We start from the raw sequence: 25496 nt of genomic DNA on the forward strand, positions 1-25496 counted from the left end.
CTCTGGCTGATGGTGGCCCATGCCTCATCAGCAGCTTCACTCTGCTGCTAGGACTCCAGATGTGCTCCTGGTTTGGCTTGCCACGCCATAAGGAGCTAGAGCTGCGGTCTCCTGGCTCTGACCCACCCCCACCCCTTCTGCAGCCCCTCCTGCCAGTCGGTCTCCCTCCTCCCCTTTGTGCCACATCAGTACCCTTGCCCAGGAACCTTGACCATTCCAGGAAACTGACAAAACCTGTTTCCTACTTGCCTTTTCTCCAACTGGCCCAGGCTTGCTTCCTTCATCTCTGTTACACATCTCTGGTGGAGATAATCTGGGTCATTGAAGAGGGTGGATGAGATGAGATAGGGGAGAGAAAAGTCTAGAAATAACCAAGTAACTCCATCCCCAACCAGCAGGGTTCAGTAAGAATTCAGAGGCACATGGCACGATAATAAAGTTTTAACTTGAAAACTATCTGAAAATCGCTCATGTGGACCAATGCTGGGCAACTGTGACCAATATTCAAGTTAGTGAGCGTACCTCAGATGCAAAGGTGATCAATATCCCCCTGCTCAACCCCTTCAATGGCTTCTCCTAGCTCTTGCCCATCCCTCCAACCTCCTCTGGACCATACATTCAATCTGTGGGCTCCATCCATGATGCCCTCTCTCTCTCAAGACGTATTTGAGCTTACTGCGCCCCCTCAGAGTCTTGTCCTTGCTGTTCTGTCTCTCGCTCTACACATGCCTGCTCCTTTTCACCCTGCAGGTCTTAAATATTGCCTCTTCAAGAAGGCCTCTTCCTCACTCAGGTTAAGTGGCACCCCAACCCACTATCACACCACACTGCTTTATTTCCTTCATAGTACTTCACAGATCCCAAATGATCTCACCTTTTTCTTATCTGTCTCCTCCCATTAAAAAATAAATTTAAGAGCCTCCTTCACCACTGTATCAAGTGCTAGAATATAGTGAAATCTCAATAAATATCTGTTGAAGAAATACAACGAATGATGACACAATCCCTACTACTCAAGGTATAATAGTGGGACAAACAATAATCAAAATAATTGCTAGGACAAGAGTACATACAAGGATCTAGGTGAATAAGAAAAGCAAAGTATTCACAATAGCTATGCCTGTGCTCACTTCAGCAGCACATATACACAATAGCTATGCCTAACATTCATTAAGTACTTTCTATGTTCAAGGTATTGTTCTAAGTATTTAATATGTATTATCTCATTTGAAATTCACAAGAACTCTGAAATAAAGAAACTATGATCTTCAACCAAAATGAGGCATGAAGAGGTTGTTAGTAACACTTGCCCAAAGTCATACAGCTGTAGGTAAAGGAACTGGAATTCAAACCCAGAGCTGATCCAGGAAGGTTTCCCAAAAGAGCGAGGTTTCATCTGAGACTAAAGGACTTGCACAGACTGGCCAGGGTGAGACATGCTGGGAGAACAGAAAACTTCCTGGTAGAAAAAATAAGCATGTCCAGGTACACAGGCATGGAAAAGCAGGATGCTCAGGGAATAGGTGAATCTCACAGACATAATATTGAAGACAGGAAGCCAGACACAAAAGGGTATATACTGTATGATTCTATTTGGTGCAGAAACAGGCAACACTGTGGCAAGAGAAATCATAATAGCAGTTACTTTCAGGGGGTTAATGACCAAGAAAGGGCACGAGAGAGACTTCTGGGGTGCTAGAAACCTGTATCTTCATCTGGAAGATTGTTATAGGGGTATGCCCACTTTGCTCAATTAAGATTTGTGCACTTTACAGGATATTTAAATTTAAAAAAATTAAATGTCACTGTAGTAGTAGAATTGGCCTAAAAACAAAACACTTGTGATTTTTTAAGAAGTGTGCCTTGTGAATAAGATAAGCAACAAAGAGAGGGATGGGGAAGAGTAGGACAATAAGACAAGATTTTATGTATAGAAATTAAGAATGAGATGGAGCTGTTCAAGAGATCAGAACAAGACCAAAGGGACAGCTGAGAAAGAGAGTCTTCCCCTAAACAAGTAGATTCAGGTACAATAGCATTTACTGAATGTCCCTGTGTTTCTGGTGCTGAGCTAGGGTGACCCTAGCTGGGAATAAGACAAGTATGGAAACTGAAGCTAAGAGAAGTGACATGACTTATCTGAGATCACACATCTCCTAAGTGCTCAAGTTATCTTTGCTAGAAACATCCTATTTGTGCTCCTAAGGGTTCCAAAACACTAAGTATCGGCCTCGATTGTGGGAGAAGTTTGGGCTCAGAGGAAGTGAAGGGAAGGCCCTAGCTGCTTTGGTGGTGGTGGTGGTTTCCTGCCTAACAGACACACCCAGCTTCAAAATCACCACTCTGGGCAGTCAGGTTGTTGCTAGGCACCAAGGGGGCCCTAGAGCTTTCAAGCAGAGCTAGCACAGAGCTGTTAACCTTACTTCATTACAAGGTTAGATGCGAAACTGAGAGAAGCCAGCCACCCACATGAAGCCTTCTCTTTCTTCTTTGGTTTTATTTACTCTGCCATCCCCAGCCCTTACACAGTAATGAATAATCTCACCCCCTGCCCCCTCCCCAGTGTAATACTTAATGGTCTCCCATGAACCCTAATTATGTTCACTAGAAGAAAAACACCTTAAAGGAGGGAGCAACCACGTCTCCTACAAAAATCAAACTGTTCCTTAAGCACCAGGCATGTGTAGGCCCTATGTTGGAGGCCAGGAACATAGAGATTATCTTCAGAGCTCACAATCTGCCTGGAAACACAAACTAGACGCCCTACAGTGTGATACTTATGTCAGAGCATAGCACATTGGGTACACGATTTATATTTGCTGAATGAACAGGAACTGAGAGAGAACTAAAGCTGAGGTTCTATGGGAGCTCACAGGAGGGCTTCAGATGCTATCAAGGCAGGCATCAAAGAAGGCTTCAGGAAGGTGACCATGCCTATCTGCGTCATAAAGAATGAATAGGAGTAGGCTGGCAGGTTGGGGGAGGGGCATTCCAGGCCAAGGAAAAATATCCAATAAATGCATGGCAGTGGGTAGAAAATGTTTAGCAAAATAGTCAAGTCATTGTCTAGTGCACTGTACTGAGCTGCCTGTGGAAGTTGACCACACATGATGTTCTTAGGAAGGCCAGTTACACTTTAATTCTCCAGCTGCCACCACCATTGTAGTGGACTCCTCACGGCCCCCACCCCTCCTGGAGTTGGCCTCCTCTCCAGCAGCCAGGGCCTGGCACCCACTCACTGCTCAGGGAGTAGCTGCCCAACAAATGACATACTTTTCCATGGCACCAGCCAGTTGCTAGCAATCTCGTATTACCTTGTGGTCCCAACACTGATTTTCACTGGCAGCCATCTGGTAGGAGCATTTTTCAGTAACTAGATCAAATTACTCTTTTGTAAAACTTGGAGCCAAAATAATCGCAAAGGGAAAATTAGACACGCGATGTTTTAGAAATACTTCCTTCTGGTCCCTCCATTTTCCTCATTCCCCATCACTCACAGAACTAAAAGGTGTCAGGGTTCTTGAGAATCATGATCTATACTGACTCAAGAAATGACAATGAGACACTAGCAGTAACTGTGTAGTGCCAACCGAGTAGAGAAAGCACAGGAATCATCTCAGGGAGTGGCAATAGAGATAGGGAATTACTGTACTCCCAAGTGCCCAGAGCCCTTGAAACAATGAAGTTGGTTTACTCTTTGATATCCAGGCAGTGTGACCTTGTGACAAGGGCATGGGGCTAGAGTCAGATGAAATGGAGATGAACTCCAGCCTCTCTTACTGGGTTTGTTTGGGGTGCGGGATCTCATCTGTAAATTCACTTCCATGGGAAGGAGCTGGTACCACAGGGTTGCTGGGAGATTACTGGGCAATCGCAAATTGAACCAGTCCTGGCTCTGTCACTTACCTCTCTAAACCTCACTTATGCTTTGGAGATTTGACTCCATACCTAAATACTCTACCTTGCACTTTTTACTGTAAAGTATAAGGTTAGGTATTAGACATATAAAGTACTATGAAACTGATACAAAAATGTTTTTAAAATAAGTCTCTTTATATAGCTAGCAAAAGACTTCTAAGGCTTATTGGGCAAGAAAAAACATATAATAAACATGCATAACATATTTTGTGTAAATAAGAAAGGGATGTGTGCACATACGTGTGCTTATGTATCTGCTTACATAAGTATAATTCATATTTTCTGGAAGGCACATAAACTGTCAATGGGAAGAGAGCTTTTACATTTTCTTCTTATATCCTTCTATACCATTGAATTTTTCCATCCACATACAAATACATCTTTTATCTTAAAAAATATCAATAGGAAATACCATATGATTTCACTTATATGTGGAATCTAAAGAACAAAAAGAACAAACTAATTGAAAACAAATTCACAATTATATACAATCTGATGAGGACCAGAGGGAACAGAGGTTGGGGAGCTGGGAGAAAGGGATGAAGGGTTAAAGAAGTACAAATTAGTAGTTGATGGATGGTCACGGGGATAGGGATCATGGCATAGGGAATGCTGTTAGTATTAATGTAATGGCTAAGTGGAGAGCCAGAGGAGAGAAAGAGCAATTAGGGGGATTGTTTTATAAACTACATAAATATCTAACTAATGTTAGATATTTTTAGAATACTCGAAACTAATAATAAAACTTTTTTAAAAATCAATAGGAGTTACCTGGGAAGTTTATGCACCATTTTTGTTTTTTTCATACTTTTTCTCTATCAAATGAATCCAAGAAATGTTATTTTAAATTGTAAGATAAAGATTTTTAAAAAGGCAAAAGAAACATTTTACACGTAGGAGATTCTCAAGAGACACTTGTAAAATTAACATTTCCAAATATGATGGAAAAAGGCCAAACTAGACTCAAGTTTTTGCTCCAAGACGAGTGGCCATGTTCATTGCCTAAGGGTCATCTGTGGCATGTCTGTGATGAACTCTACTACTAAATCAGTGGTTCTCGACCACCACAAATTTGCCCTGAGAGGACATTTGCCAATGTCTGGACAAATTTCTGGTTGTGACACCCAGAAGGGTGTACTGGCATCTAGTCAGTAGAGGCTAGGGATGCTGCTAAAGCTCCTATAATGCATGGGAGAAACGGCCACAAAAAAAACTATGTGGTCCCACAGTACCACGGTTGAAAAATACCTGTGCTACATTCACTCAATTTTAAAAAATCTCAGCTATCCTGCCATAAAATCCCTAAGGTGAAGACTTTTTGGTCTTTTACTTGCATGTAAAGTTCTACACCACTGAAACAGGTAAGAAACTGGTAGAGGCCAGGAAATCCCTTAACACCAGGAGTTCCTGATCCCTGCAGACCATAGGAAATATCTTCAGAATGTTCTGAAGTACTGGAGGTGCTAGGACCGTATCAGAGTTACTTACTTCTACGCCAATGTTACAATTACTCCTAGAACTAAGAATAGAAAAGCTAAACCTAGACGATAAGAGGCACAGTTTTTTTGTCTGTATATTCACTATTCCCCAAACATTATATAGACTTTCACGTTCCCATGCTTTTGCCCAAGATGTGCCTTCTGTGCAGTGAACTCCTTCCCATTCAAGTTCAATTAAAATGTCACTTCCCTAACTTGGCTATTTCCTCTTTGCTTTTAACATGTTTTTAAACTAGGAAATGTGTTTTCTTAGTGCTGTCTCAAAACCGGATACCAAAAAGACTAGTTTTACTCTAACGTTTTTAATAATATATTTTGGTGGCTCCTTCCTCTGTCCTCGAAAACTATACATTCCCTTAAAACTAGGTTTTTTATTTGTATTCTAGCATCTAGAAGAGTCCTAAAGGCACAGGAAGTACTACACAAACCCCAGGAGTATGGAGCTAATCAGCCCCTAACCCAAAAGATTAGTTGCAAATTGGCACCAAGTTTGTTACCAGAGCAGATCTGCAAATCCAAGAGCCCAGCCAGAGGCAGAAAGGTTCTTCAGACTGGGTCATGCTGGGGAAGCAGCTGCTGTTTACTCTCTCACAATCATAGATACTGCTCGTCTCAACTGTCAACCAAAGTACAGGTCTCTGTACCCACAAAGCCAGGATGACCTGTTTCAGGAAGAGCAGAAGAGAACCGTCAGACGGCATTAGAGCGAGTTCTCTTGCAGGAAGACAAGCTGTAGAACAAAGGTGACGGAAATGGAGAAAGCAAATTGAACAGCTCTGTGTAAGAGTTACTTACCTCTTATGACCCCATTTTGTCCAATTTAAATTGACTTTGAAAACAAAGGACAGGCCTGTTCCTAGTTCCGAGCTCAATGAATGCCACAGTCATAGCTCACATCTACTCCTGATAATTATCTCACCTTTTCAAATGCTGACACTAAGAGCTAAACTGGTAAATTACCACAGCACATTTTTATTAAGGACCAAACTTTAACATATCAAGGACATCCCAAATGAGTTACTTCTTTGGATACATAAAAACAATAAATTAAAGCATGTCACAAAGTGCAAAAAAAGAGGCATTCGGCAGAGCAAAACAAGCAGCAGGCTGATTGTCCCAACAAGAAAGCAAAGAAACTCCTTCTGGAGTTCACAGTCCCAGAAAACAGAGCTGCCTCAGGCAAAAAGAGGTCCAGTCCTGGGCTCTGATTCTTATTACAACTAGTTAAAGGCAAACTCAAAAAAAAAAAAAAAACCCGAGGTTCAGATTTCTGATTGCAATTGGATCTTGCAACGAGAAAGAACCTTTGGTTAGGTCTCACAAGTAGAAGCAAACGGTGAGACTTAGCCAGTGATTCTGACCCCAGGCTGACATCTCTGCGCCCAAGCTCTGAGCTCCTCGGGCAAGACAGCCTGGAATTGCTCCTGCACCAGCATTTCCACAATCTGCTCCTTTGTGTGAATATCAGGTCTCAGCCACTGTCCAGCGAGCTCCTGGAGATGTCTGAGGACCTCCCTGGGCCCAGCCGCATCCTCATAGCGGAACTTTCTGAACCTCTGCCTGGAAGCTGCAGGGTTGGGAGGATTCCTTCGTGGCATGGCCTCAACATCTTCCATACAGTCTTCATCGAAGCTCTCTGGTGGATGCCTAGAAGGCTCCCGTGGAAACTGGATCTGGGGAGCCGTTATTAGCATGTCTTCTAGCTCCTCAGCCACCATCTCATTTGGTGGTGGCATTATTTGACCATTCTGGACTTCTCTATTTCTTTGTGTCTCCGAGTATCCTTCAGTCTCCATTCTGCAACTCTGGAAAAAGATGACAGACTCCTAGGCACAAAGAGAAAAGTCAGGGACAGCAAAAACAGACCAAGCCTGTTAAAACCACCCTGATCTCATGGATCTGGGCCAGGACCAGGGTCCATCAGCTTTCTACTGTTAACAGGTTTTTTAACTTTTTTAAATAGATTTTTTTAATGCCTGTACAATGCCAGAAAAAAAAGGTTTTGCTCAATTTGAGTTAGGGTCCCAGTACAAAAGAGGGGTTATTTACAGGAAAACCACATCCTATGTTAATTAATTTAAAAAAAAGGGGGTGGGGGAGACTCGAATGACAGTGATGTCTAAACTTTCACATTAGGGTGTGTCCAATCCAGAGTATAACCCCTACGATATAGTCAGTTTTCAGAGAGTATCTTTTTTCATTAAGGACGAATTCCTCTCTAGTCTACACAGAAGTGTTGACATTTAAAATCACTCCCACCTTAGAGACTCTCAAACCTGTTTCCTGTGTAACAATTGAGCCCACAATCACCAACACTTACCAGCTGACCTGCATGAACTAGCCCTCAACTCCTAATCACCTCTTCTCTAAAGCTTCCCTGAACCATTTTCTAGTATTGATTCTAAACTTTGTAACTTGAATATTCTTGGAGTACAGCAATTCTATTATCTGGGGTTTTGCTCATCCTCAAAAGCTGTTACTAACTAGAGTGATGAGAGCAAAAACAAAATAGTACCGTAACTCAGGGGTGCTTTGGATAAAAAGGAAATATTTAGTCAAGGAGAGGTTAGATGAAACATTGTGGGAAAGAAAAATCTGGGAAAAATCAAAGAGACTGTCAACAGGGAAATGATTAAATAGCCATTCAATGAGATGTTGTGCAGCCTTGTAAAGAATGAAGTAGGCCTATGAGTGTTGATGTGAAGGTATCCATAACTCATCACCCCATGACAAAGGTATAGATCAACATGTGTAGTATGATCTCATCTATGGAAATTAAAAGTACCCACAGATAAGCTTCTATTACCTGATTTACCCACAAATACCTGATGGTTAGCAAATAAATTGTATTTACTTCTGAGGGGCAGGAACCAAGAGGGAAACATTTTTCATTTAATATTTTCTGTATTCTTTCCTTCTTAACCACACTTCTTAACTACTCTCATACAACTCAAACGGGAGAATATTTTTCAGGCTTTCTCTTCTTGCCCAAAACCTTTCTGAGTGAAAAACCCCTAACCCACGTGGGAAAACACCCTTTCAGTAATTCTAGTTTCCAGCATCGAGGACTTTACAACCCCAGCTTCTAGGAAAAGTCTGACTTGTCAGCAGGCCAGTTCTCAAGGTTGGCTCTGAAAGATGGACCCAGCTATAAATCCTATCAGTTTTAGACAACCTGCCAGACACAATGCTTAACCTCACCAGTAACTAACCCCAGTTTTCTGAGCCCTTACTTCCTGACACTATGCTGAGCATTTTACATTCTCTTCGACATGCTCCTCTTAGCCACTCAGGTTAAAATCCAGATACGACTCTCTACTGCCCCAGTTGTCTCTATTAACAACAGCAACAGCTGCTACTATTGAATTTTACAGGCCAGACACTCCGCAGCTCTTTCTCATCCAATCCTCCTGATAACCCAGTAGGACTGTTACTGTGATTTCCATTCAGATAAGCAAACTGAGGCTCGGAGAGAGGGACTTGCCTGAAGTCACAAGGCTAAGAGGTGGTGGGAACACAGCTGGCGTCTAGATGGGGAACTGAGCCCGACTCCTCCCACCAATATGGGCGCGGCTCAGAGGGCCTAGGTCGGGCTGGAAAATGCGCTTCTGGGGATCCAGAACCGGGACGTCCTCTTCCTGAGTTGAAGTGAGGCCCAAGGCCACGCCAGGGTAAGCAGCCCGCAGATCGCAAGGGCAGACCCTCCTAAGGCCGGCCGACGCTGTGGCGCCCGCTCCCAACATACCACGCGCGGAGAAGGGAAACGGAAGGCAGGAGAGGGGGCCGTTCACCTGCGCAGGTGTCACTTCGAAGGGCGGGGAAAGGGGGACCACAAGCCCCACAACCGACTCCAGGAAAGAGAAACCACCTCCTCGGTACAGAGCTTTGTGGCCCACCGCCGGAACCGGAAGTTATAGCCTCCCCGGAAGTTGGAAGTGGTAGGAGACTAGGGCCGATGGAAGGGGAGCGGGTCGCTCTAGGCCTCGGCGGCGCTGCACAGCTTCATGGTTTTAACCCGTGGTGGTATGTTTGGCTTCCTCAATCCTTAGTCCTTCCTTCCTTGCGGAGCCTTGTGTACATCCTAGGCAGCTTTTATGCTTCGGATAAGTTCTTTGTTTTTCTGAGCCGCAGTTTACCTAACTGCAAAATGGAAAGAGGATGAAGCGGGAATTGAGACATTTAGGAGCCTGCCGGCAACCGAGTCAGCGCCGCACCCAGAAGTTACACCCTTGAGTTTTTGCACCACCCAGAGGGGAAAAAAAAGGGCTGGGTGGCTGCCGTTTGGAAACAGTAGTTCTCATGGAATCACTCCACATAATGCATTGGGCACAGTCTGTTAAGTACCCCTGTCTCAGTCTACCCAGACAGACTGGGCATGGGGTTTTTACAGTCTGTCCAGGGAGAGACCCTATACAGATAGGGGGCTCAATCTGAGCCCCATGTGCCTGTTCTCCCAAGACTTTCCAATTGCTGATGGTTAAGAACCGAAGTTTTAATTCATACTGAGTCTGGGTTTGAGTCTGGGCACACCGGTTATCTTAGATAGCACACCCTGTAAGAGAAAGTGCAAAGATGCTAACCAAGGCAGCCCTTCCACTTGGCTCTTAACCCTGAAGGAGAAGGGACCTGGCTGTTAGGAAGAGGCACTCAGGTGGCTCATCTCTCTTTTTATTGGCCTATCCAAATGGGACAGGCAAGGGAATTAAGAGGGGCACCCCCAAAGCACCTTGCTGGGTTACCACCCCCAAGAGTCCATGTGTCTAGGGAAGAGAAGATGTGCCTTTTGTCTACACTACCACTGGTGGTCAGTGAACTCCTAGATAGCCAGTTACTCCAGTGGTTGGAGAACCAAGGCTTTTTGCTACCAGGCCCCACCCCTATCTCTCCTAGCAACTGTGGGTCCTTTCCCCATTCACTCATATAATGAAGTTTCCACCTTTCACTTCTTCTCAGCCTTGGTTTCCCCATCTGTAAAATGAGATGGTTGGACTATATTAAAGACTTCCAATTGTCCTGTCTCCAGCAGCTAAAACTAAGCATAGCCTGGGCAAACATTTGTTGAATGACTAAGTGAGTAAATGAATGAAGAGAGAAAACTTGAATTTTATGATAAAGCCAATCTGATATAGACCACCAGGGACATAGGTGTAGTTTTAGCAGAGTTAGGTTTATTAACTTGATGCAGCAAGCACCCCCACAGGGACCATGGTGCGTCTCACTAAATAAAGGAAGAAATAGGCTTATCATAGGATTTGAGAGGAGAGTGGAATTTAGGTGAAATTGAAATGAAGCAGTGTTGATAGGCTCAAAGCAAATCTGGCTGTGTGGAAAGGGTTAACATCTGGCTTGGGCTGAGAAGTAGACTCATAGTCCTGTTTCCTTGGACACCACGGAGTTAAGATAAATATAAACTGTTGTGTCCAAAAACCCCTTATCTGAGGCTCTGCACCTGGGTTGGTAATCCACGCTGCTTCTCTGTGTCAAATCTGTCTCCAGCCCCCTAGACGAGAGGGAGATGTTTCATTCTCATTGATAGGATTTCAAACAGCGAAGTTTCTCAGCACTACGCTGTCTTCGGTGTTAATTGACAAGAGAAGAATTGACAGATTCACCTTTGACAGGAATCCCTTGATGTGAGAGCCATCGAGAGCTCCAATCTTCCCATTTTAATGTAATCCCAGCTCCTGGGGCCCCACATCACTCTTGGCCTCCATTAGAATACTGAGTCAAGCCTTCATACCTGCTTGGGTGTACTTGTCAACTCCCCAGCCAAACTGTGGCCTCATTGAAGACCTGGCCCAAGTTTGGGTTATTTTCTGCTGCCCATGCCTAGCATAGAATACCAGTAGGTGCTCAATTCATGTCCACTGAATCTGTTGACAGGTTTTTCAAATGCAAAAAAAAAAGCAGAAGGAAGCATATCAAAGTGATAGTAGCAGCTGTGTAAGGGAGACAAGAATGTGTGCGATTTTAAAAACTTTCCCAAAATAGAAACTTCTAAAATGTAGCCCATATTAATGTGCTGAAAAAAGAAAAGAGGATGGAATTGTTGACGCTTTTAAGTTTAAAAAATGAATTCTTGACACCTTAGTGATTTTAAAATGAGAACTAAATATGGTTAACATTATATTCTTTAAAAGAGAGCATTGTAATACTGATCCTTTCTCATTTTTAAAAGGGAATTGAAGTATCGATATTGCGCTTTTTCAAAAAGTGGGTTGTTCTTCATGATTTAGAAAACAAAAACAATAAATTGTTAGCGTTGACACTAATCATTATTCAAAATTAAATTATTTACTATATGGTTTTTGAAGAATTTGATATTGTTGTGACTTGGAGATTAAACTAAAGGAAATTGAATTACTGATAAAATTGTTGGCATTTCTAGGTAAGATTTCCTCTCTACTGCCCATGAACGAGAGGGGTGTTATAGCAGTTCTCAGCCTCCTCCTGAGGCTGGATGGAGGCCCCTTGAGGGTCCACCGCCCAGCCACAGGGTGGAGTTTTACATACTTGATTGCCCTTTATCATAAATTATTTTGGAAAATTGTCTCAGGGCCCTTCCCTGACCCATTAGGAAGAAGTAGATACTCAGCTTTTGCAACCCCGCAGTGCTTTGGGAACACCTGTCAGTTACATATGTCACCAGGCACTGTTTGTCTCAGTACAAATGATTAACATATGCTGGTTCCAGAATTTTTCCCATTCTCTCCCACATTCCCATGACGCAAAGGTGTCTGCTTTGCTTGACAAAATTCCTTCCTTGCCCTCACTCAGGCCTTGCCATACCAGCTTTTGGGCTTTCGTAGGAACCAGAGTGGCGGTAAGGGCTGTAGGAGAGTTTTGTGGGGGAGACTTGAGATTCCAGGAGTGGTTTTAGGAGAAAATTGTGGGGCAGTTGTAATGAATGGAGACAGTAGATGGGAAAAAGGGGAGGGGGCGCACTTTTTTGAGAAGTATTGTCGATATAATCACTTTGGAGAGCAATTTGGCGATTGGGAAAGTTAAAAAATGAGCACATCCTCCCATTTTAGGAATATATCCTAGAGAATTTCTCACACATGTGCACCTGGAGGTATGTCCCAGGATGTTCACTGAAGCACTATTTGTAATCACAAAAATTGGCCCTACTGTAAATGTCCATCAGTAGAGGGAAAAGGATAACTAACTAGTCTACAAAACTAGCAGCACTGAAGTAGAGAAATATACATCGGCCGGGATATATCCCAAAAACATAATGTTGAATGAAAGAAGCAAGTTGCAAAATCATCCATACAGCATAAAGACATGCATGTATTTTTAAAAACCAAAACAATGCAATATGTTATTTGGATATTTATATATGTGATAAAAATATAACAGCATGGAGCAGAATGATAAACACCAAGCTCATTTTGTCAGGATAGATTACAGCCATGCTTCTGTAATGAACACCCAAAATCGCAGTTGCTTATAACAAGAGTTTATTTCTTGTTTTAATGTCCATCAAGAGTTGGCAGAGGCTCCATTCCATGCCTCTTCAGTCTGGGACCAAGCTGACCTGTAGCTACCAGTTGCCAGAGCAAAGGGAAAGAATCACCCTGTCTCTCAAATCTTCACCTTGGTCAGAGCAAGCCACATGGCCAAACCCAACTTGGAGGGGGCAGGCAAGAACTATCCTACCATGGGCCTCAAGGGAAAAGCAGTAATAGGGTAGATAATCCCACACCCATGATGATGGTGATCTCTGGGAAAAGTAAAAAGGAGCATCCACCTTAACTGTAGCAATTATTTTAGAAAATACGAAGCAAAAATATGAAATTTTTTAACTCTAGAGGGAGGCTACATTGGTATATCTTATATTATTCGCCATGTCTTATCTTTTAAACTTTTCAAAACTAGAAGTATAATTTTTAAAGGGAGAGAACAATGGAACATTAATATTAAAAATTATATATGTGTATCCTCACTGGGACCATATTTCCTTTCACGGTATTCAGGAGAAACATGAGTAAAAGAATTTCAGTTGTTTTTATGTTGCTTTTGGCTGCATGGCAGCAGTCTTAGGCCTCAACAACAGCTCCCTGGGCTCCCACCTCGTTTTCAGCATGGTGTGCGCATCTCTGTGTGTGCCTGCTCCCTCCTCCCCATGCAAGGGCTCTCCCCAGGTTGTCCTACTCACCTTTGTACTCCCAGCCCTGAACTTGCCACAAAGAAGGTACTAGTAAACCTTTAATAGATGATTCTGTTATGCTCATTTCTATCTAAATAATGAGCCATTTCAGGGCAGGAACCACTTCATCTTTCCCCTCTGAGCCCTCCTCTGGAACAAGGAATGAATGTTTGTTGAATGAATGAATGAATGAATGACCACGATTCTCCTTCTCTAGCCCATCAATGGAAGCAGAAAGCACATGGCCCTTCCCTCTCCACTATGAACTTCCCAAGGAACTGGCAAAGCCAGGTTTTCTGCAGATTCTACCATGTTTTTGTGCCTGCGTTGTAAAGCCAATGATTGTGTGTGGCTATATAGGGTGATCAACTTCCCATGGCTCTCCAGTTTTAGCACTGAAAGTCTCATGTCCTGGGAACACCCTCATTCCCAAGCAAACTGGGATGTTTGGTCACCTATAGCAGCAACCTTCTCTCTCTGCCTCATTTTTTTCTCATCTTCATATGAGAGTGTTGGATCTGGGAGAGAGGAGGGAGAGAGGTGAGTCGAAGAAGGAGGCAAGACTCAAGTTGGGATTTTCTAAGAGACCTTTATTTTTTTGGCAAAGAGTGTGGATCAGTACTGCCAGCCAGGCCTTGGTTCTAGTGGCTTGCTATGGTCTGGAAAAGAAGTGGGGGGAAAACCCAGAATAGTCTAGTTAGGAGCACAATTTCTGAAGCCAGGTGGAACTGGGTTCAACTCTGAGCCATGCCACTCATTAGCTGTGTGACCTGGGAGAGTGATTTGATCTCTCTGAACCTCAGTTTGCTCATCTGTATGATAGGGATAATCATAGTAGTCACCTCATTGGGAGGTTTAATTAAATTATTAACTCAGGGGTTCATCACGGCACCAGGCACATATTTAAGTAGTCTATAAATGGTGGCTATCGCTGTTAGGAACATTTATTAACCCTCCCAGATGAGATTTGCATTCTCATTGAGGCCTGAGCCTTCCCTATCGCAGCTCTCACATTTATCACTCATTAATCATCTGTCCCTCATGAGGCAGCAGCCCTTTGACACATCGCTCTGTCCTCTATGACAAGAAAAGACCAGGACCAGAGGAGACACTTCATAAACACTTGTTGAAATAAGAAAGTTCAAAAGCAATTCAAAGCTCCACCCAGAAGCCATCGAAGTTCTTAGGCCCATGTTGTAGCAGAAAACATCCCCAAACCCTCTGGAATGTCCCCAGGGGCCTCTCCACTACTGACCTTCTAGGACTCTTCGAGCCCCTCCTCAAGATCCGCTGTTCTTACTCAGCCCCCCACCACCCCTCCTGGCTCGCCTCCTTGCTCACCTCCTCGATCCAGTCATTAAAGGCCGAGACACGCGTGAACACAGTGGGCTTCTTGCGGGTGTTGCAGCCAAAGGCAGAAACAAAGCTGGTCACACCATGGACCTGCCAGGAGCCATCTGCAGCGGGGCAGTTGAGGGGTCCTCCAGAGTCACCCTGGAATGGTCAGAGAGTGGTGGGGGGCTGAGCCATGTCTGAGCTTTATGGAATTGGTCCTGACTTTGGGGATTTCGAGAAATCTGTATTACTTGACCTCTATGAGCCTCAGTTTGTTCATTTGTGATGGGGAATAATATCTGTCTTATGGGATCTTGTGAGAATTAAATGAGATGATAAATATATGATCTTAACATAATGCCTAATAGAAAGGAAGCAATCAATAAGTGGTAGTTCCCATTATTAGTACCACAGTTAACTATTAAGATTATTGTTCATACTCACTTTTAATACAATGAGAGTTTGGTATAATTATAACTTCAAGACAACAGAGTTGAAGGTGGCCTTGGAAGCCGTAAGGTCAATATCCTTTGCTATGCTGATGGGGAAGCTTGAGGACCAGGGAGAGACAGTGATTTGCCCAGGTCAAGTCAGTGTATGAGCTGGGACTGGAATCTAGAGGTTGTGACTCTCAGGCCAGGGCTGTGTGTCTGGATTAGGCTCACTCCCTCCCAGTCCTGTCTGGCCTGGAGGCTGAATGGGGCAGGCAGGACACTATTTCCCCTCTGCCTTTAAGCAGATGGCAGTGGTACCCTAGGACCCTGCCTGCCCAGCTGAATGGCTATAGCCCAGCACCACCTCAGGCAGAGGAGAGCTGACTCACATTGCACCCAGAGCGGGTGTCCCCACCGGCGCACACCATGGTCTTCTTCAAAGAGATGCCCCACCAGTCCCACCTGGAGCAGTGCTTATAGTCCACCACGGGCAGCAGGGCCTGCTGCAGCTTGTCCGGGAGTGGCCCACCAGCTGTGGGGATAGAGAGCGCTGAGTAGAGCGGTCATGGGGTACAGGGCTTGGGCTGGGGTCTAGGAGTCAGGGCTGGGAGGCCCAGAGTGGGGTGGGGGTTCTGAGGCAAGCAGCCCTTCTGATGGAGAAGATGGGGTCTCTCCTCCCACCAGGTTATATTGTCCTGCCTGCTTTAGAGGTCTGCACCTGGGACATAGGAGACAATAAAAAATGTTCAATTGAGCACATTCATGTTTGGGAGGGTTGGCGGGGAGAAGGCTGCTTTTGGAGGAGCAATGTGAAAAAAATGCAAGGACTGGTCCTGGTATTGCCCTCAATCTTAGTCTCCAGGCCCTGTCTTCCTGCCCACTGCCCCTGTGGCCAGCTGGACGGATCAGCACATACTATAGAGACGGCCCCAGCCGCTGATGTAGCAGGGCGCCTCATTTGGCAGGATGTCGCCGGCAGCAGGGAGGCAGGCAAGCTGGACTGTGTCTCCCAGCTGAGCAGGGCGAGAGAGCTTGATGAGGGCAATGTCGTTGCTGGGGAAGAGAGAAGAGTCATAGGAAGCCTGGTCCTGCTGCCAGACCAAGTCCCATCTCCCGTCTTTGCTCCAAGTATTTCACTGTCGGGCTGCCCCCGCTGCTCCTTTCCCCTCCTTTCCCCTCCGAATCCCATGCATTCTTAAGGCGGTATTTCACTGTTGGGCTGCCCCCGCTGCTCCTTTCCCCTCCGAATCCCATGCATTCTTAAGGCTAAACAACCTTAGGAAGCCCTGCCAGTCCCCTCAGTGCACGCTGAACTGACCCTTGGCCTTCACAATTGTCCTCTGCTTTTACACCAGTGGTTCTAACACCCCAGCTGCATCAGAATCACCAGGAAGGCTTATTAAAACACAGGTTGCCAAGCACTGCCCCCTTCCCAGGTGTCTGATGCAGGGGGTCTTGTATTCAAATTTCTAACAAGTTCCCAGGGGATGCTGATGCTGCTAGCCTGGGGACCACACTTCGATAACCCCTGCTCTCAGTCTTCATCCATCTGCTTGTCACTCAATCATCTCACCTGGGTCCAAGTTTTCTCTCCAGTTACCCAAGGAGCCCCATGAGGACAGGTCAAGGTCTTGATCCTCACGGCCCCTCACTCCCGCACTGCACCTTCAGGGGTTCTATACTCTTCTTTGACCCTCTCACCAGAAAAGAGCTAAGCCACCCAGACACACAATTTTGCATATGCTTCAGGGGCTTAAGAGGCCCCACTTTGTGTCCTCACCCAGGGATTATCTCTTTGACCTTCACAACCACCCAAGAAGCCTGGAAGTTCACCCTTGACAAGTGGTAAAACTGAGGCCTAGAGAAGGGCAGTGACTTGCCCAGGCCCCACAGAAACTTAGAACTGGAGCCTGACTCTCAGTCCCCTGCTCCTCCTTTTCCCACGGTCCCAGGAACCTGGAATGCACTGGGTGAATGTCTGTTGAATGGAGGAACCCTTGGATTTGAGAAAGGGGGTGTGCCAGAGGAGTCCTGGGTTCTGAGGCCAGCTAGCCAAATGGCCTCTGGGGAGTCCCTGCCCCTCCTTAGGCCCTGCTGTCCCCTCCACAGACAGGTTTTGTGTAGATATTCCTTAAAAGCTCTGCTGGCTGCGCCCCCTCAGTGTGTGGGACCTACACACAGGCAATTGGACCCAGCCCTACTCCCCCTGAAAGTCTCCTCAGAATCAGCTTTGGGTCACAGAGGGATGACTACAGGAGTTCCTAGGTCCCAAGCCTGAGAGTTCACTTACCCACAGGCCACACAGCTGGAGTCCCAGAGCGGGTGCACGAAGAGGTCCTCAGCATTGATAGGGATCACCTGCTCAGAGCCCTCGTCCTCAGCCCGGTCATACTCTCCCAACACTACCTGGTAGGTCAGGGAGCTCCTGCCAGTGGAGGTAAGGTCAGTCCAGGCCTGATTGGCCTCCTTCCCTCCCTCCCACAGTCACCCAGCACTCTGGTCTGCCTGGGTCTCATGCAGGGACAGGGGCAAGTGAGAGAACTCACGAGATGCAGTGGCCTGCGGTCATGACCCAGCTGGAGGCAATGAGGCTGCCACCACAGGTGTGGTGGAAGTTTCCATTCTTCTTATACTGAAGGGAAATCTGGCGGCCAAGTAGGGAGAAGTCTGAGTAGTGTGGAGCCCAGGATGAGGGTTGCTACCCATGGCTGTGTAGGTTGGGCACCGCACAACCCCAAAGGGCATCATTCGTGCGTAAAGGATGATGCCCTCTGGAAATGTGCAGTGCGCAACCTATACAACTGCCATGGTGGCCCTGTCACTTTTCCACTAGAATCACATTCTGACTCTCCAAAGCCCTCCAACCTTTAGCCCTATGACCTCAACATTCTCTGTCCTCCAGGATATCTCCAGACCTTCTGTCTCTCTAAAGCCCTACAGCCCTCTGTTTTATTAGGCCCAATTTCTTCTGAACCTCAGTTCTTTCACGGCCCCTTGGGCCCTCTGAGGCACAATCCTCCCCAAATCCTTTGCCTCTCTTCTCATTTCCTATATTCTGATTTTCAAACACTCCCTTTAAACCAGAGCTTGGCAAACTATAACCTGTGGGCCAACTCTGGCCAATGGTCTGTTGTACATAAGATTATTGGAAAATAGTCATACTCATTCATTTATGTATAATCTATGTATAATATTCATGTATGTATAATCTATGACTGCTTTCATGCTACAATGGCAGACTGAGTTAAATCATTGCAATAAAACTGTATGACCAACAAAGTCTAAAATATTCACTCTCTGGTCCTTTATAGCAGGGGTCCCCCACTCCTGGGCCGTGGACTGGTACCGGTCCACGGTCTGTTTGAAACTAGGCCGCACAGCAGGAGGTGAGTGGTGGGCCAGCAAGTGAAGCTTCATCTGTATTTGTAGCTGCTCCCCAGCACTAGCATCACTACCTCAGCTCCACCTCAGATCATCAGGCATTAGATTCTCATAGGAGCACTCGTCCCCGGTGCCAAAAAAGGTTGGGAACCGCTGCTTTATAGAACAAATTAACTGGCCCCTGCTGTAGACGAGTACCATCCAATAGAATTTTCTGTGATGATGGAAATGTTCTGTAATTTGGCTGTCCAATATGGTAGCCACTGGTCTAGCCCTCTATGCCTCCCTCCACTGACCTCTATAAAGCTCTTCATCCATTTATTTATCTTATAGCTGTTTTACATAATTTGAGAAGTCTAGAAATGAGTCCCCAAAATCCCCCTTGCTAAACATGGAGCCTGAAATTCCACTTAGTGCACCAACACTTGGATTAAACATTGCCATCTCCCCAGATTCCACTTTTAACTTGCAAATATCCCAGATTTAATGGGCAAAACTTCCACACAAAGTAGATCGTCCAAGGGTTTCCTGGCCTTTGGAAGTTACAGTGGATACTGGAAGCACAGCAATGGGCTCAAGACTGGATGCCTTGCAGTCAGAGCATGGGGTGCAGAGCCCATGGTAGGAAACGATGCCACCAGTATTGCTCTTACCTGCCAGGGCCAGCTGTAGGGGACTGCATCTTCACCATTGACTACACGGGTGGAGGGGTTGTAGGAAGGTCGGCCACAGCCCAAGGCTGGAGGGGAGAGTAGAGGTGTCCATCAGCCAGAGGGTTCCCCAAAATTGAAGAAGAGGCCTGGGTCCCAGTTCTAGCTGTGCTACAAACTGGCTATGTGACCCCATGCAAGCCCCCTCCCCTCTCTGGATTTCTGTAGCCACGTGTGCACAGTGAGTATTCGGAATAGAGCAAAGGTTTCCTGAGTCCCAGGAGTCCAGGATGGAGAGGAACATAAGGCCTCCTTCCACAGTAGGATTAAAGGCACTGGTGCACTGAGACCAGTGCCTGGAGGCCAAGAGTCTTCAAGAAGTGATAGCTATCATCACGAAGAAAGGCAGCTTTGGAGTTACACTGTCTGGGTTCAAAGTACAGCTCTGCCTCTCATTTTAAGATGGGCTACTTTACTTCTCTAAGGATCAGTTATGGGGTTAATAACAGCACTTACTTCATGCGGCTGTTGTGAGGATTATATGAGATAATAGAAGAAAAGATCTTTAGCATTCCACCTGGCATATAGTAAGCACTCAATAAAACCATTACTGTCAGTCAAGGAAGGATGCTTGGAGGAGGTGTCCCTGAGCTAGAATGTAATACAGCAGAGAAACAAGGAAAAGGCTAGACCACAGAATATGGAACGAGGTAGGGGGAGTGGGAGACGAGAGTTAAAGAGTTAAGCAGAGGAGCAGAAATTCCACCAAAGCAGTCTAACCACAGAGCCCAACTCTTTGCCATTAAATTTTATTCACTGCCCCATCAAGGATTTCCACCATAGCCCTTTGGGTTCCCCAATTTTTCTTCTAAGCTCATCCATCCATAGCTCCCCCTCCATTCTCCTGCTCCAGCACCAAGCCAAAAGCCCTGACGATCATGCCCTGACAATCAGGTACAAGCTGAGGGCCCCTCCTGTGGAATAATGTGTTGGGTTCAGGAGACCCAGGGCAGGTGGCAGATTTCAAGAGCTCCCAGCCCAGTGAAGCACAAAACAGGCTGGGGTCTTACCAAGAGCCACAAATAGCAGGGAACTCAGCAGCCGGAGCATCATAAATTTTGGGGTGATAGGAAAGATGCAGAGCTTGAGACTCTAATATAGGGTAGAAGGCAGGTGGTAGGGGGCTGGACTGGGCCCCATTTCCGGAACAGATGGTGGAAGGCCAGATCTCCCATGGTACAAGGCCACAGTCCTTACCCACTGCAGATGGAAATGACAGCCAACAGCAGGACCCAGAGTTCCCTCCAACATGTCGTTACACAGGTGGCATTGAATGGCCAGCTGATAACAGGGGATGAGGAAGGAAATTGCACATCAGAACAAGCCAGCGTCTTCCAGGAAAGAAAGTGGGCTCTAGAACTAATCAGACCTGCGTTCAGATCCTGCCACCTCCAAGCTCTGCAAACTTGGGCACATGGCTTATCTTCTCTGAGCCTCGGATTTCTCATCTCTAACATGGGATTAGTATCCACCTCGATAAAAAAAATTTTATCAAGTACTTTCTCCATATCACACTGTTTTAGGGGGTGCAGCCATGAACAACACATGGTTCCAGATCTCTTGGAGTTTAAGTCTAATAGAGGAGACAATGAAAAATCAACAAAAATTAAGTGAAGTCTCTTTCTGATTGTGGTGGTAGGTGCTGTAAAGAAAATGACACATGAGTAACTGGCGTGGGAATGGGAGTAACTCACTTAGATGGGGGACCAGGGAGAGTGACATTTGGACTGAAGAGGTACAGTTTGAGTGCATCCTAGAGGACAAGTAAAAGCCAGCTGTAGGAAGCCCTGAAGGAATAGCACGGCCAGGTGGAGAGGACAACAAATGCAAATACCTGGGGGCTGGAATGGGCTTGGCTTCCTCAGAGAAAGGGCAGTCAGTGTGGCTGGAGCTTAGAAGTCAAGATGGAGATTGGTGGAGGGTGAGGTCAAAGAAGAGGCAACTCCGAAAGCGGAATTCACCTGTGATCCAGCGGTTCCACTCCTAGTACCGACCCTTGAGAAAATCTTGCACATGCGCCCCAGGAGGCATGCGCGAGAATGTTCCCGGCAGCCCTATCCTCAGTCCTCAACTGCAAAAACCTAGAAACGACTCAGATGTCCCTCAAGGAAAATGGATGAATGTGTGCAGGGTAGTCACAGAATGGAGTATTGATCGGCAGTGAAAAAGAGTAAATCACAGTGACGTGTTGCAATGTAGGCAACTCCTAGGAAAGAAAAACAAAAGAAAGATCCCGGGAGATTAAATGCAGTTTAATACCCTTTTTATAGACTTGAAAAACTTTAAATATACTTTTTAAGGAATACCAATAAGTGGATAAAACTGTATAAAAAGGCAAGGAAAGACATGATGGGCATAGGCTTCTGGATGCTGGCTGGCTCAGGCCTGTGGTAAGAACAAGGAGGATAGATTAGATGTTGCTAGGACGTCTAACTTTATTTAGTAGTTTTTGTTTTGTTTTAGCTTTAGTGAAGGTTAATTTACATACAATAAAATTCACCAGTTTTAACTGTAAAATTAATGTTTTGACAAACATATACAGTCATGTAACCACCAGCATAATTGTGATACAGAACATTTTCATTACTCCAAACTTCCCTCCTGCCTAGTCTCACTCTGTTCCACTCCCATACCTGGCCCCTGGCAACCAATGATCCGCTTTCTGTCACTACAGTCTTGCCTTTTCTAGAATCTTTACTGTGAATGGAAGATACAGTATGTATCTTTTGTTTCTGTGTGTCTTTTACTTAGCATAATGCTTTCGAGATCCATCTGTGCCATTGTTAGATGTGTTTTTGAAGGTGCTAAATACATTATTTAAAATAACTATACATCTAACGTAATAAAAGTGGCCCATGAGTGAACTAATGATACCTAAAACAATGATGAGAGAGCATCATGGGCTGAGGCTTATGATTTATCATATTCTATTACCTGAAAGAGAGAGAGGGAGAATAAAAAGAGAGAAAGAGGTGGGCAAAGGGCATATCCTTTAGGGTTTCTTAGCAGATCAGGTAAAAAGGAGCTGGATCTGTAGCCTAAGCATAAGGAGGAAGCCATGGGGAAGGGGGAAGAGGGAGGTGATTAAGTCCAGGAAGGACCTGGAATCTAATTTAGACTTGAAAAAAATCTCTTCCTGGGTGCTGTGTGAAGGGTTGTGGGTGAGAGAGAGGGGGACCAGTTGGAGCTATTTCGGGAATGGGACGAAGCAAGAGTAAGGGGTGGAATAGGGCTTGGCCTTGGGCAGTAGAGATGGAAATGGACAGATAGGGGTGGGATACAGAGTGTATTTTGGACACAGAGCCATACCTGAGATCACCTCTGTGAAGTGTGAAGCGATGCCTGGCCCAAAGTCAGTGAACTTAGTTCACATTAATTCGTAGAAAAGACTTAGCACATCCTTGTTGACTGTTGGAAATAGACTCCCAGGCCAGGGCCGGCACGCTACAGGTGTTCAACAAATATCTGCTAAATAAGGCTAACTGGCTCTGCAGACTCTCCTGAGTAATCCTTGTCACTCCTCAACACGTAGTGCTCTAAGAATGGGCAGACTCCTTCCTGCTAGTGTTACTGACTCAGCATAGAACCCTCCTTTGGGGATCCTATGTTCTGGAAGCACAAGAGGAGGTCAATGCTTAGCTGCTTTAGATGGATCCCTAATGGCGGGATGTCAGGCACTAGCTGGACGGGTTCTCTTCCGGTAGTTTAACACCGTTTTTATGGAGTTAAAAACAACTAAAAACTTTAAATATACTTTTTAAGGAATACAAATGGGTGGATAAAACTGTATAAAAAGGCAAGCAAAAGCATGATGGACCTAGGATTCGGTAGTGCAACCCCTCCCCATCATACCCTCAAAGGATGGATTGGCACTCCAATAACCTAGGCGGGAGGAAAGTATATGGACACAACAGAAGAAGCAGCTGTGAAAATCCTTCAAACTCTGATAAAAATAGCCGTGCCCTCCCTTATCACCTGTTCTGTAACGGGCCTGGACTTGTTTATTTGCTCAGCTTTAAAGCTCAATGTCATTTCTCAGACTCTGAGCTGAGGAGTAAAAAGAGAGGGGTGAAGAGGTGGGTGGGGCAATGGGAGGGGTAACTCAGACACTGAGATTCCACGGGAAGTCTGAAACAGAGAGAGCCTACGATGATCTAATTGTCTAACCCATCTCTACTGTCTGACAGTTGGGGAAATGAAGACCCGGAGAATAGCGAGGACGGGCTCCAGGCCCCTTGGTTTGTCACCGCCTGACCTGGCAGTGCGTAATCCACCCATGTCCCCCAACTTCGCACAGTAAGCTGCCTCAGCCTGTCTCCAGGTGGCCTTCAGCAGGTCCCAGCCTCTCTGGGGGCTCTGCAGACAGATTTTCAGCCACCATAGCCCTCTACCCTCCAGGGTGACTGTCCCATCACACTGTCAGGTCATCTCACCTTCAGGCCTTATGGACACACTGTCAGCTGTACTGCTGATTAACCCCCTGGGGGTTTTCTGGCCTAGGAGCAGATGAAGCAAAATCCCTAAAGATGAACCTCCTCCTAACCCCTGGGAAGAGGGAGCTGGTCAGGGACTCTGGAGTCCTCAAGCATAAATCAAGCCACATCCTGAGAAGGAGGTGGCAGTCCGGGCGCACAGGAGCCTATGGGGAGTAACAAGGCAGGTCTGGGGAGGGGAGGGAGGGTGGAGTGGCTGGGGAGCTTTGTTCTTGGGGTTGGAGGTTCCATTATTTCAAGTTCTCACATGATGGGAAGCTCCATGAGGACAAAACTTTCTCTTATTCACCTTTAGATTCCCAGTTCGTAGAAGGGGCCTGGCACATTTTAGGTACTCAACAATATGCATATTACATTAAAGGAGGCAAGGAAGGAAGGAAGGAAGGAAGGAAGGAAGGAAGGAAGGAAGGAAGGAAGGAAGGAAGGAAGGAAGGGAGGGAGGGAGGAAGCTAAAGGACTCTTCACACTCTTGCCTCTTCTTACCCTGAAAGTACAGTTAACCCTGACGTTCATAAAGGGCTCACCTGGAAGCTGCCCCATCTGTGTGTCCAGGAGAAGCTCAGCTGCAGCATTGGGGTGGCAGGTCTGAAGAGCAGCATTCGAAAGGATATTAATAGATGTTTCATAACGAATAGACCCTCTCGAATGGAGCCCCAAAAGGCAAGATTTTTTATCTGCTTTTGTTCATGGCTGTGGCCTCAGCCCTCAGGACAGAAACCAACTGGCATTCAATAAAGAATCAAAAGTCAAACGGGATTGGAAAATACGAGATTAAGTGAAGTTCTTTCCTGCAGGACTTCTCAGGTGCCAATGTTCCTTGTGAATCACACACGGTGATCTTAAGTCCAGGACTCTCTGGTACCTAATTGCTCTGAAGTTCCCCGCTACCAGCCCCAACCCCCTTGGATGGGACAGCCCAGCCTCAAGGATGGGTAAGGAGGCCCATGATCAAGCAAATGCCCCATCCGTCCTGTAATGGCACTGAGAAGTCACTGAAGAGACCCAGGGCTTGGACCACATGAAGCCGGCTGTTCTCCCAAGAAAGCCACTGCCTCAGCCAGGACCCAAGGAGATTGTTGAGCAAGGACACTGGGGAGGGGTGGAGAGCAGGGACAGCCTTCTTCCCAAAGCCAATGCTCTACCTTCTCGGGCCTGAGCGGGAGTGGGGTGGGAGGGAATCCCCCACTTCCGCCAGGCTCTCTGGGAAATGGTGACAAAGGAGGTGTGATCCGCCCCCCTTTCCTCTGCTCTCATTCCACTGCCCTCCTGGCAAGTACACATTCAACAAATATTTGTCCAACACCTACTGGATTCCAGGCATTGTCCTGGTCAGCAGGGATCCTTCTGAGATGACAGACGACAAAGTCTTCCTGAGCTCACAGCCAGCAGGGGGAAGGAATTCCGGGTCTGCTGGATACTCTCCATCTGCTCTCCAAAGGCCTCCACCGAGCTCCACCCTAACCGCTGGCTGACCTGATAGATAGCATCAGTAGGGTCCTTTGTCCTTGGCTTGATTCAGTCAATGGAAGGTGCCAGCAGGAGACTGGAGGACAGGAAGGGAGAGCAATTATAGT

The 25496-nt window shown here is 46.0% G+C and overlaps 2 protein-coding genes and 1 long non-coding RNA gene across 10 annotated transcripts in view; all 3 read right to left on the bottom strand.

Annotated features, from left to right (window-relative positions):
• LOC102889366 (zinc finger protein 24-like) overlaps window positions 1-9353 on the bottom strand; it is a 12882-nt gene extending 3529 nt beyond the window's left edge. For 2 of the 8 annotated variants that reach the window (XM_025041280.1, XM_006924471.3), the window contains exons 1-3: window positions 9209-9353; window positions 6814-7243; window positions 5915-6081 (exon numbers count right to left, since the gene is read on the bottom strand). In XM_025041280.1, coding sequence (XP_024897048.1) covers window positions 5915-6081; window positions 6814-7213 — 567 coding nt within the window. In that variant the 5' untranslated portion in view covers window positions 7214-7243; window positions 9209-9353. Of the gene's footprint in view, window positions 1-199; window positions 314-5914; window positions 6082-6813; window positions 7244-8901 lie in introns of those variants that run through there. The other 6 variants (XM_025041281.1, XM_025041278.1, XM_025041277.1 and 3 more) reach the window with 6 other exon arrangements.
• A 4789-nt stretch (window positions 9354-14142) lies between these two features.
• LOC102889614 (proproteinase E) lies at window positions 14143-20680 on the bottom strand. Its single transcript, XM_006924472.2, has 9 exons — window positions 20627-20680; window positions 20440-20521; window positions 19373-19458; window positions 17885-17982; window positions 17629-17763; window positions 16255-16391; window positions 15728-15870; window positions 14911-15063; window positions 14143-14228 (listed from the first exon to the last, which is right to left on the bottom strand). Exons 1-9 carry the CDS (start codon window positions 20678-20680, stop codon window positions 14211-14213), a joined length of 906 nt encoding a protein of 301 aa, XP_006924534.2. The 3' UTR covers window positions 14143-14210.
• Window positions 20681-21680: 1000 nt separating this feature from the next.
• Window positions 21681-25316, bottom strand: LOC112472954. Its single transcript, XR_003043868.1, has 3 exons — window positions 25230-25316; window positions 24447-24507; window positions 21681-21814 (listed from the first exon to the last, which is right to left on the bottom strand). It is a non-coding gene; the product is annotated as an uncharacterized LOC112472954 (long non-coding RNA).
• Between the last annotated feature and the right edge of the window lie 180 nt (window positions 25317-25496).

The sequence above is a fragment of the Pteropus alecto genome, unplaced genomic scaffold (assembly GCF_000325575.1).
Source record: "Pteropus alecto unplaced genomic scaffold, ASM32557v1 scaffold39, whole genome shotgun sequence".
Taxonomy (NCBI): domain Eukaryota; kingdom Metazoa; phylum Chordata; class Mammalia; order Chiroptera; family Pteropodidae; genus Pteropus; species Pteropus alecto.

Excerpts from the sequence above, each read along its gene's own strand:
- LOC102889614 (XM_006924472.2), bottom strand. The coding sequence starts at position 20,680 with ATGTTGGAGGGAACTCTGGGTCCTGCTGTTGGCTGTCATTTCCATCTG. Across the intron at positions 20,522-20,626 it reads GTCATTTCCATCTGCAGTGG|AGTCTCAAGCTCTGCATCTT; the intron begins GTAAGGACTGTG and ends ACCCTATATTAG. Across the intron at positions 17,764-17,884 it reads ACCGCAGGCCACTGCATCTC|GAGCTCCCTGACCTACCAGG; the intron begins GTGAGTTCTCTC and ends CTCCACTGGCAG.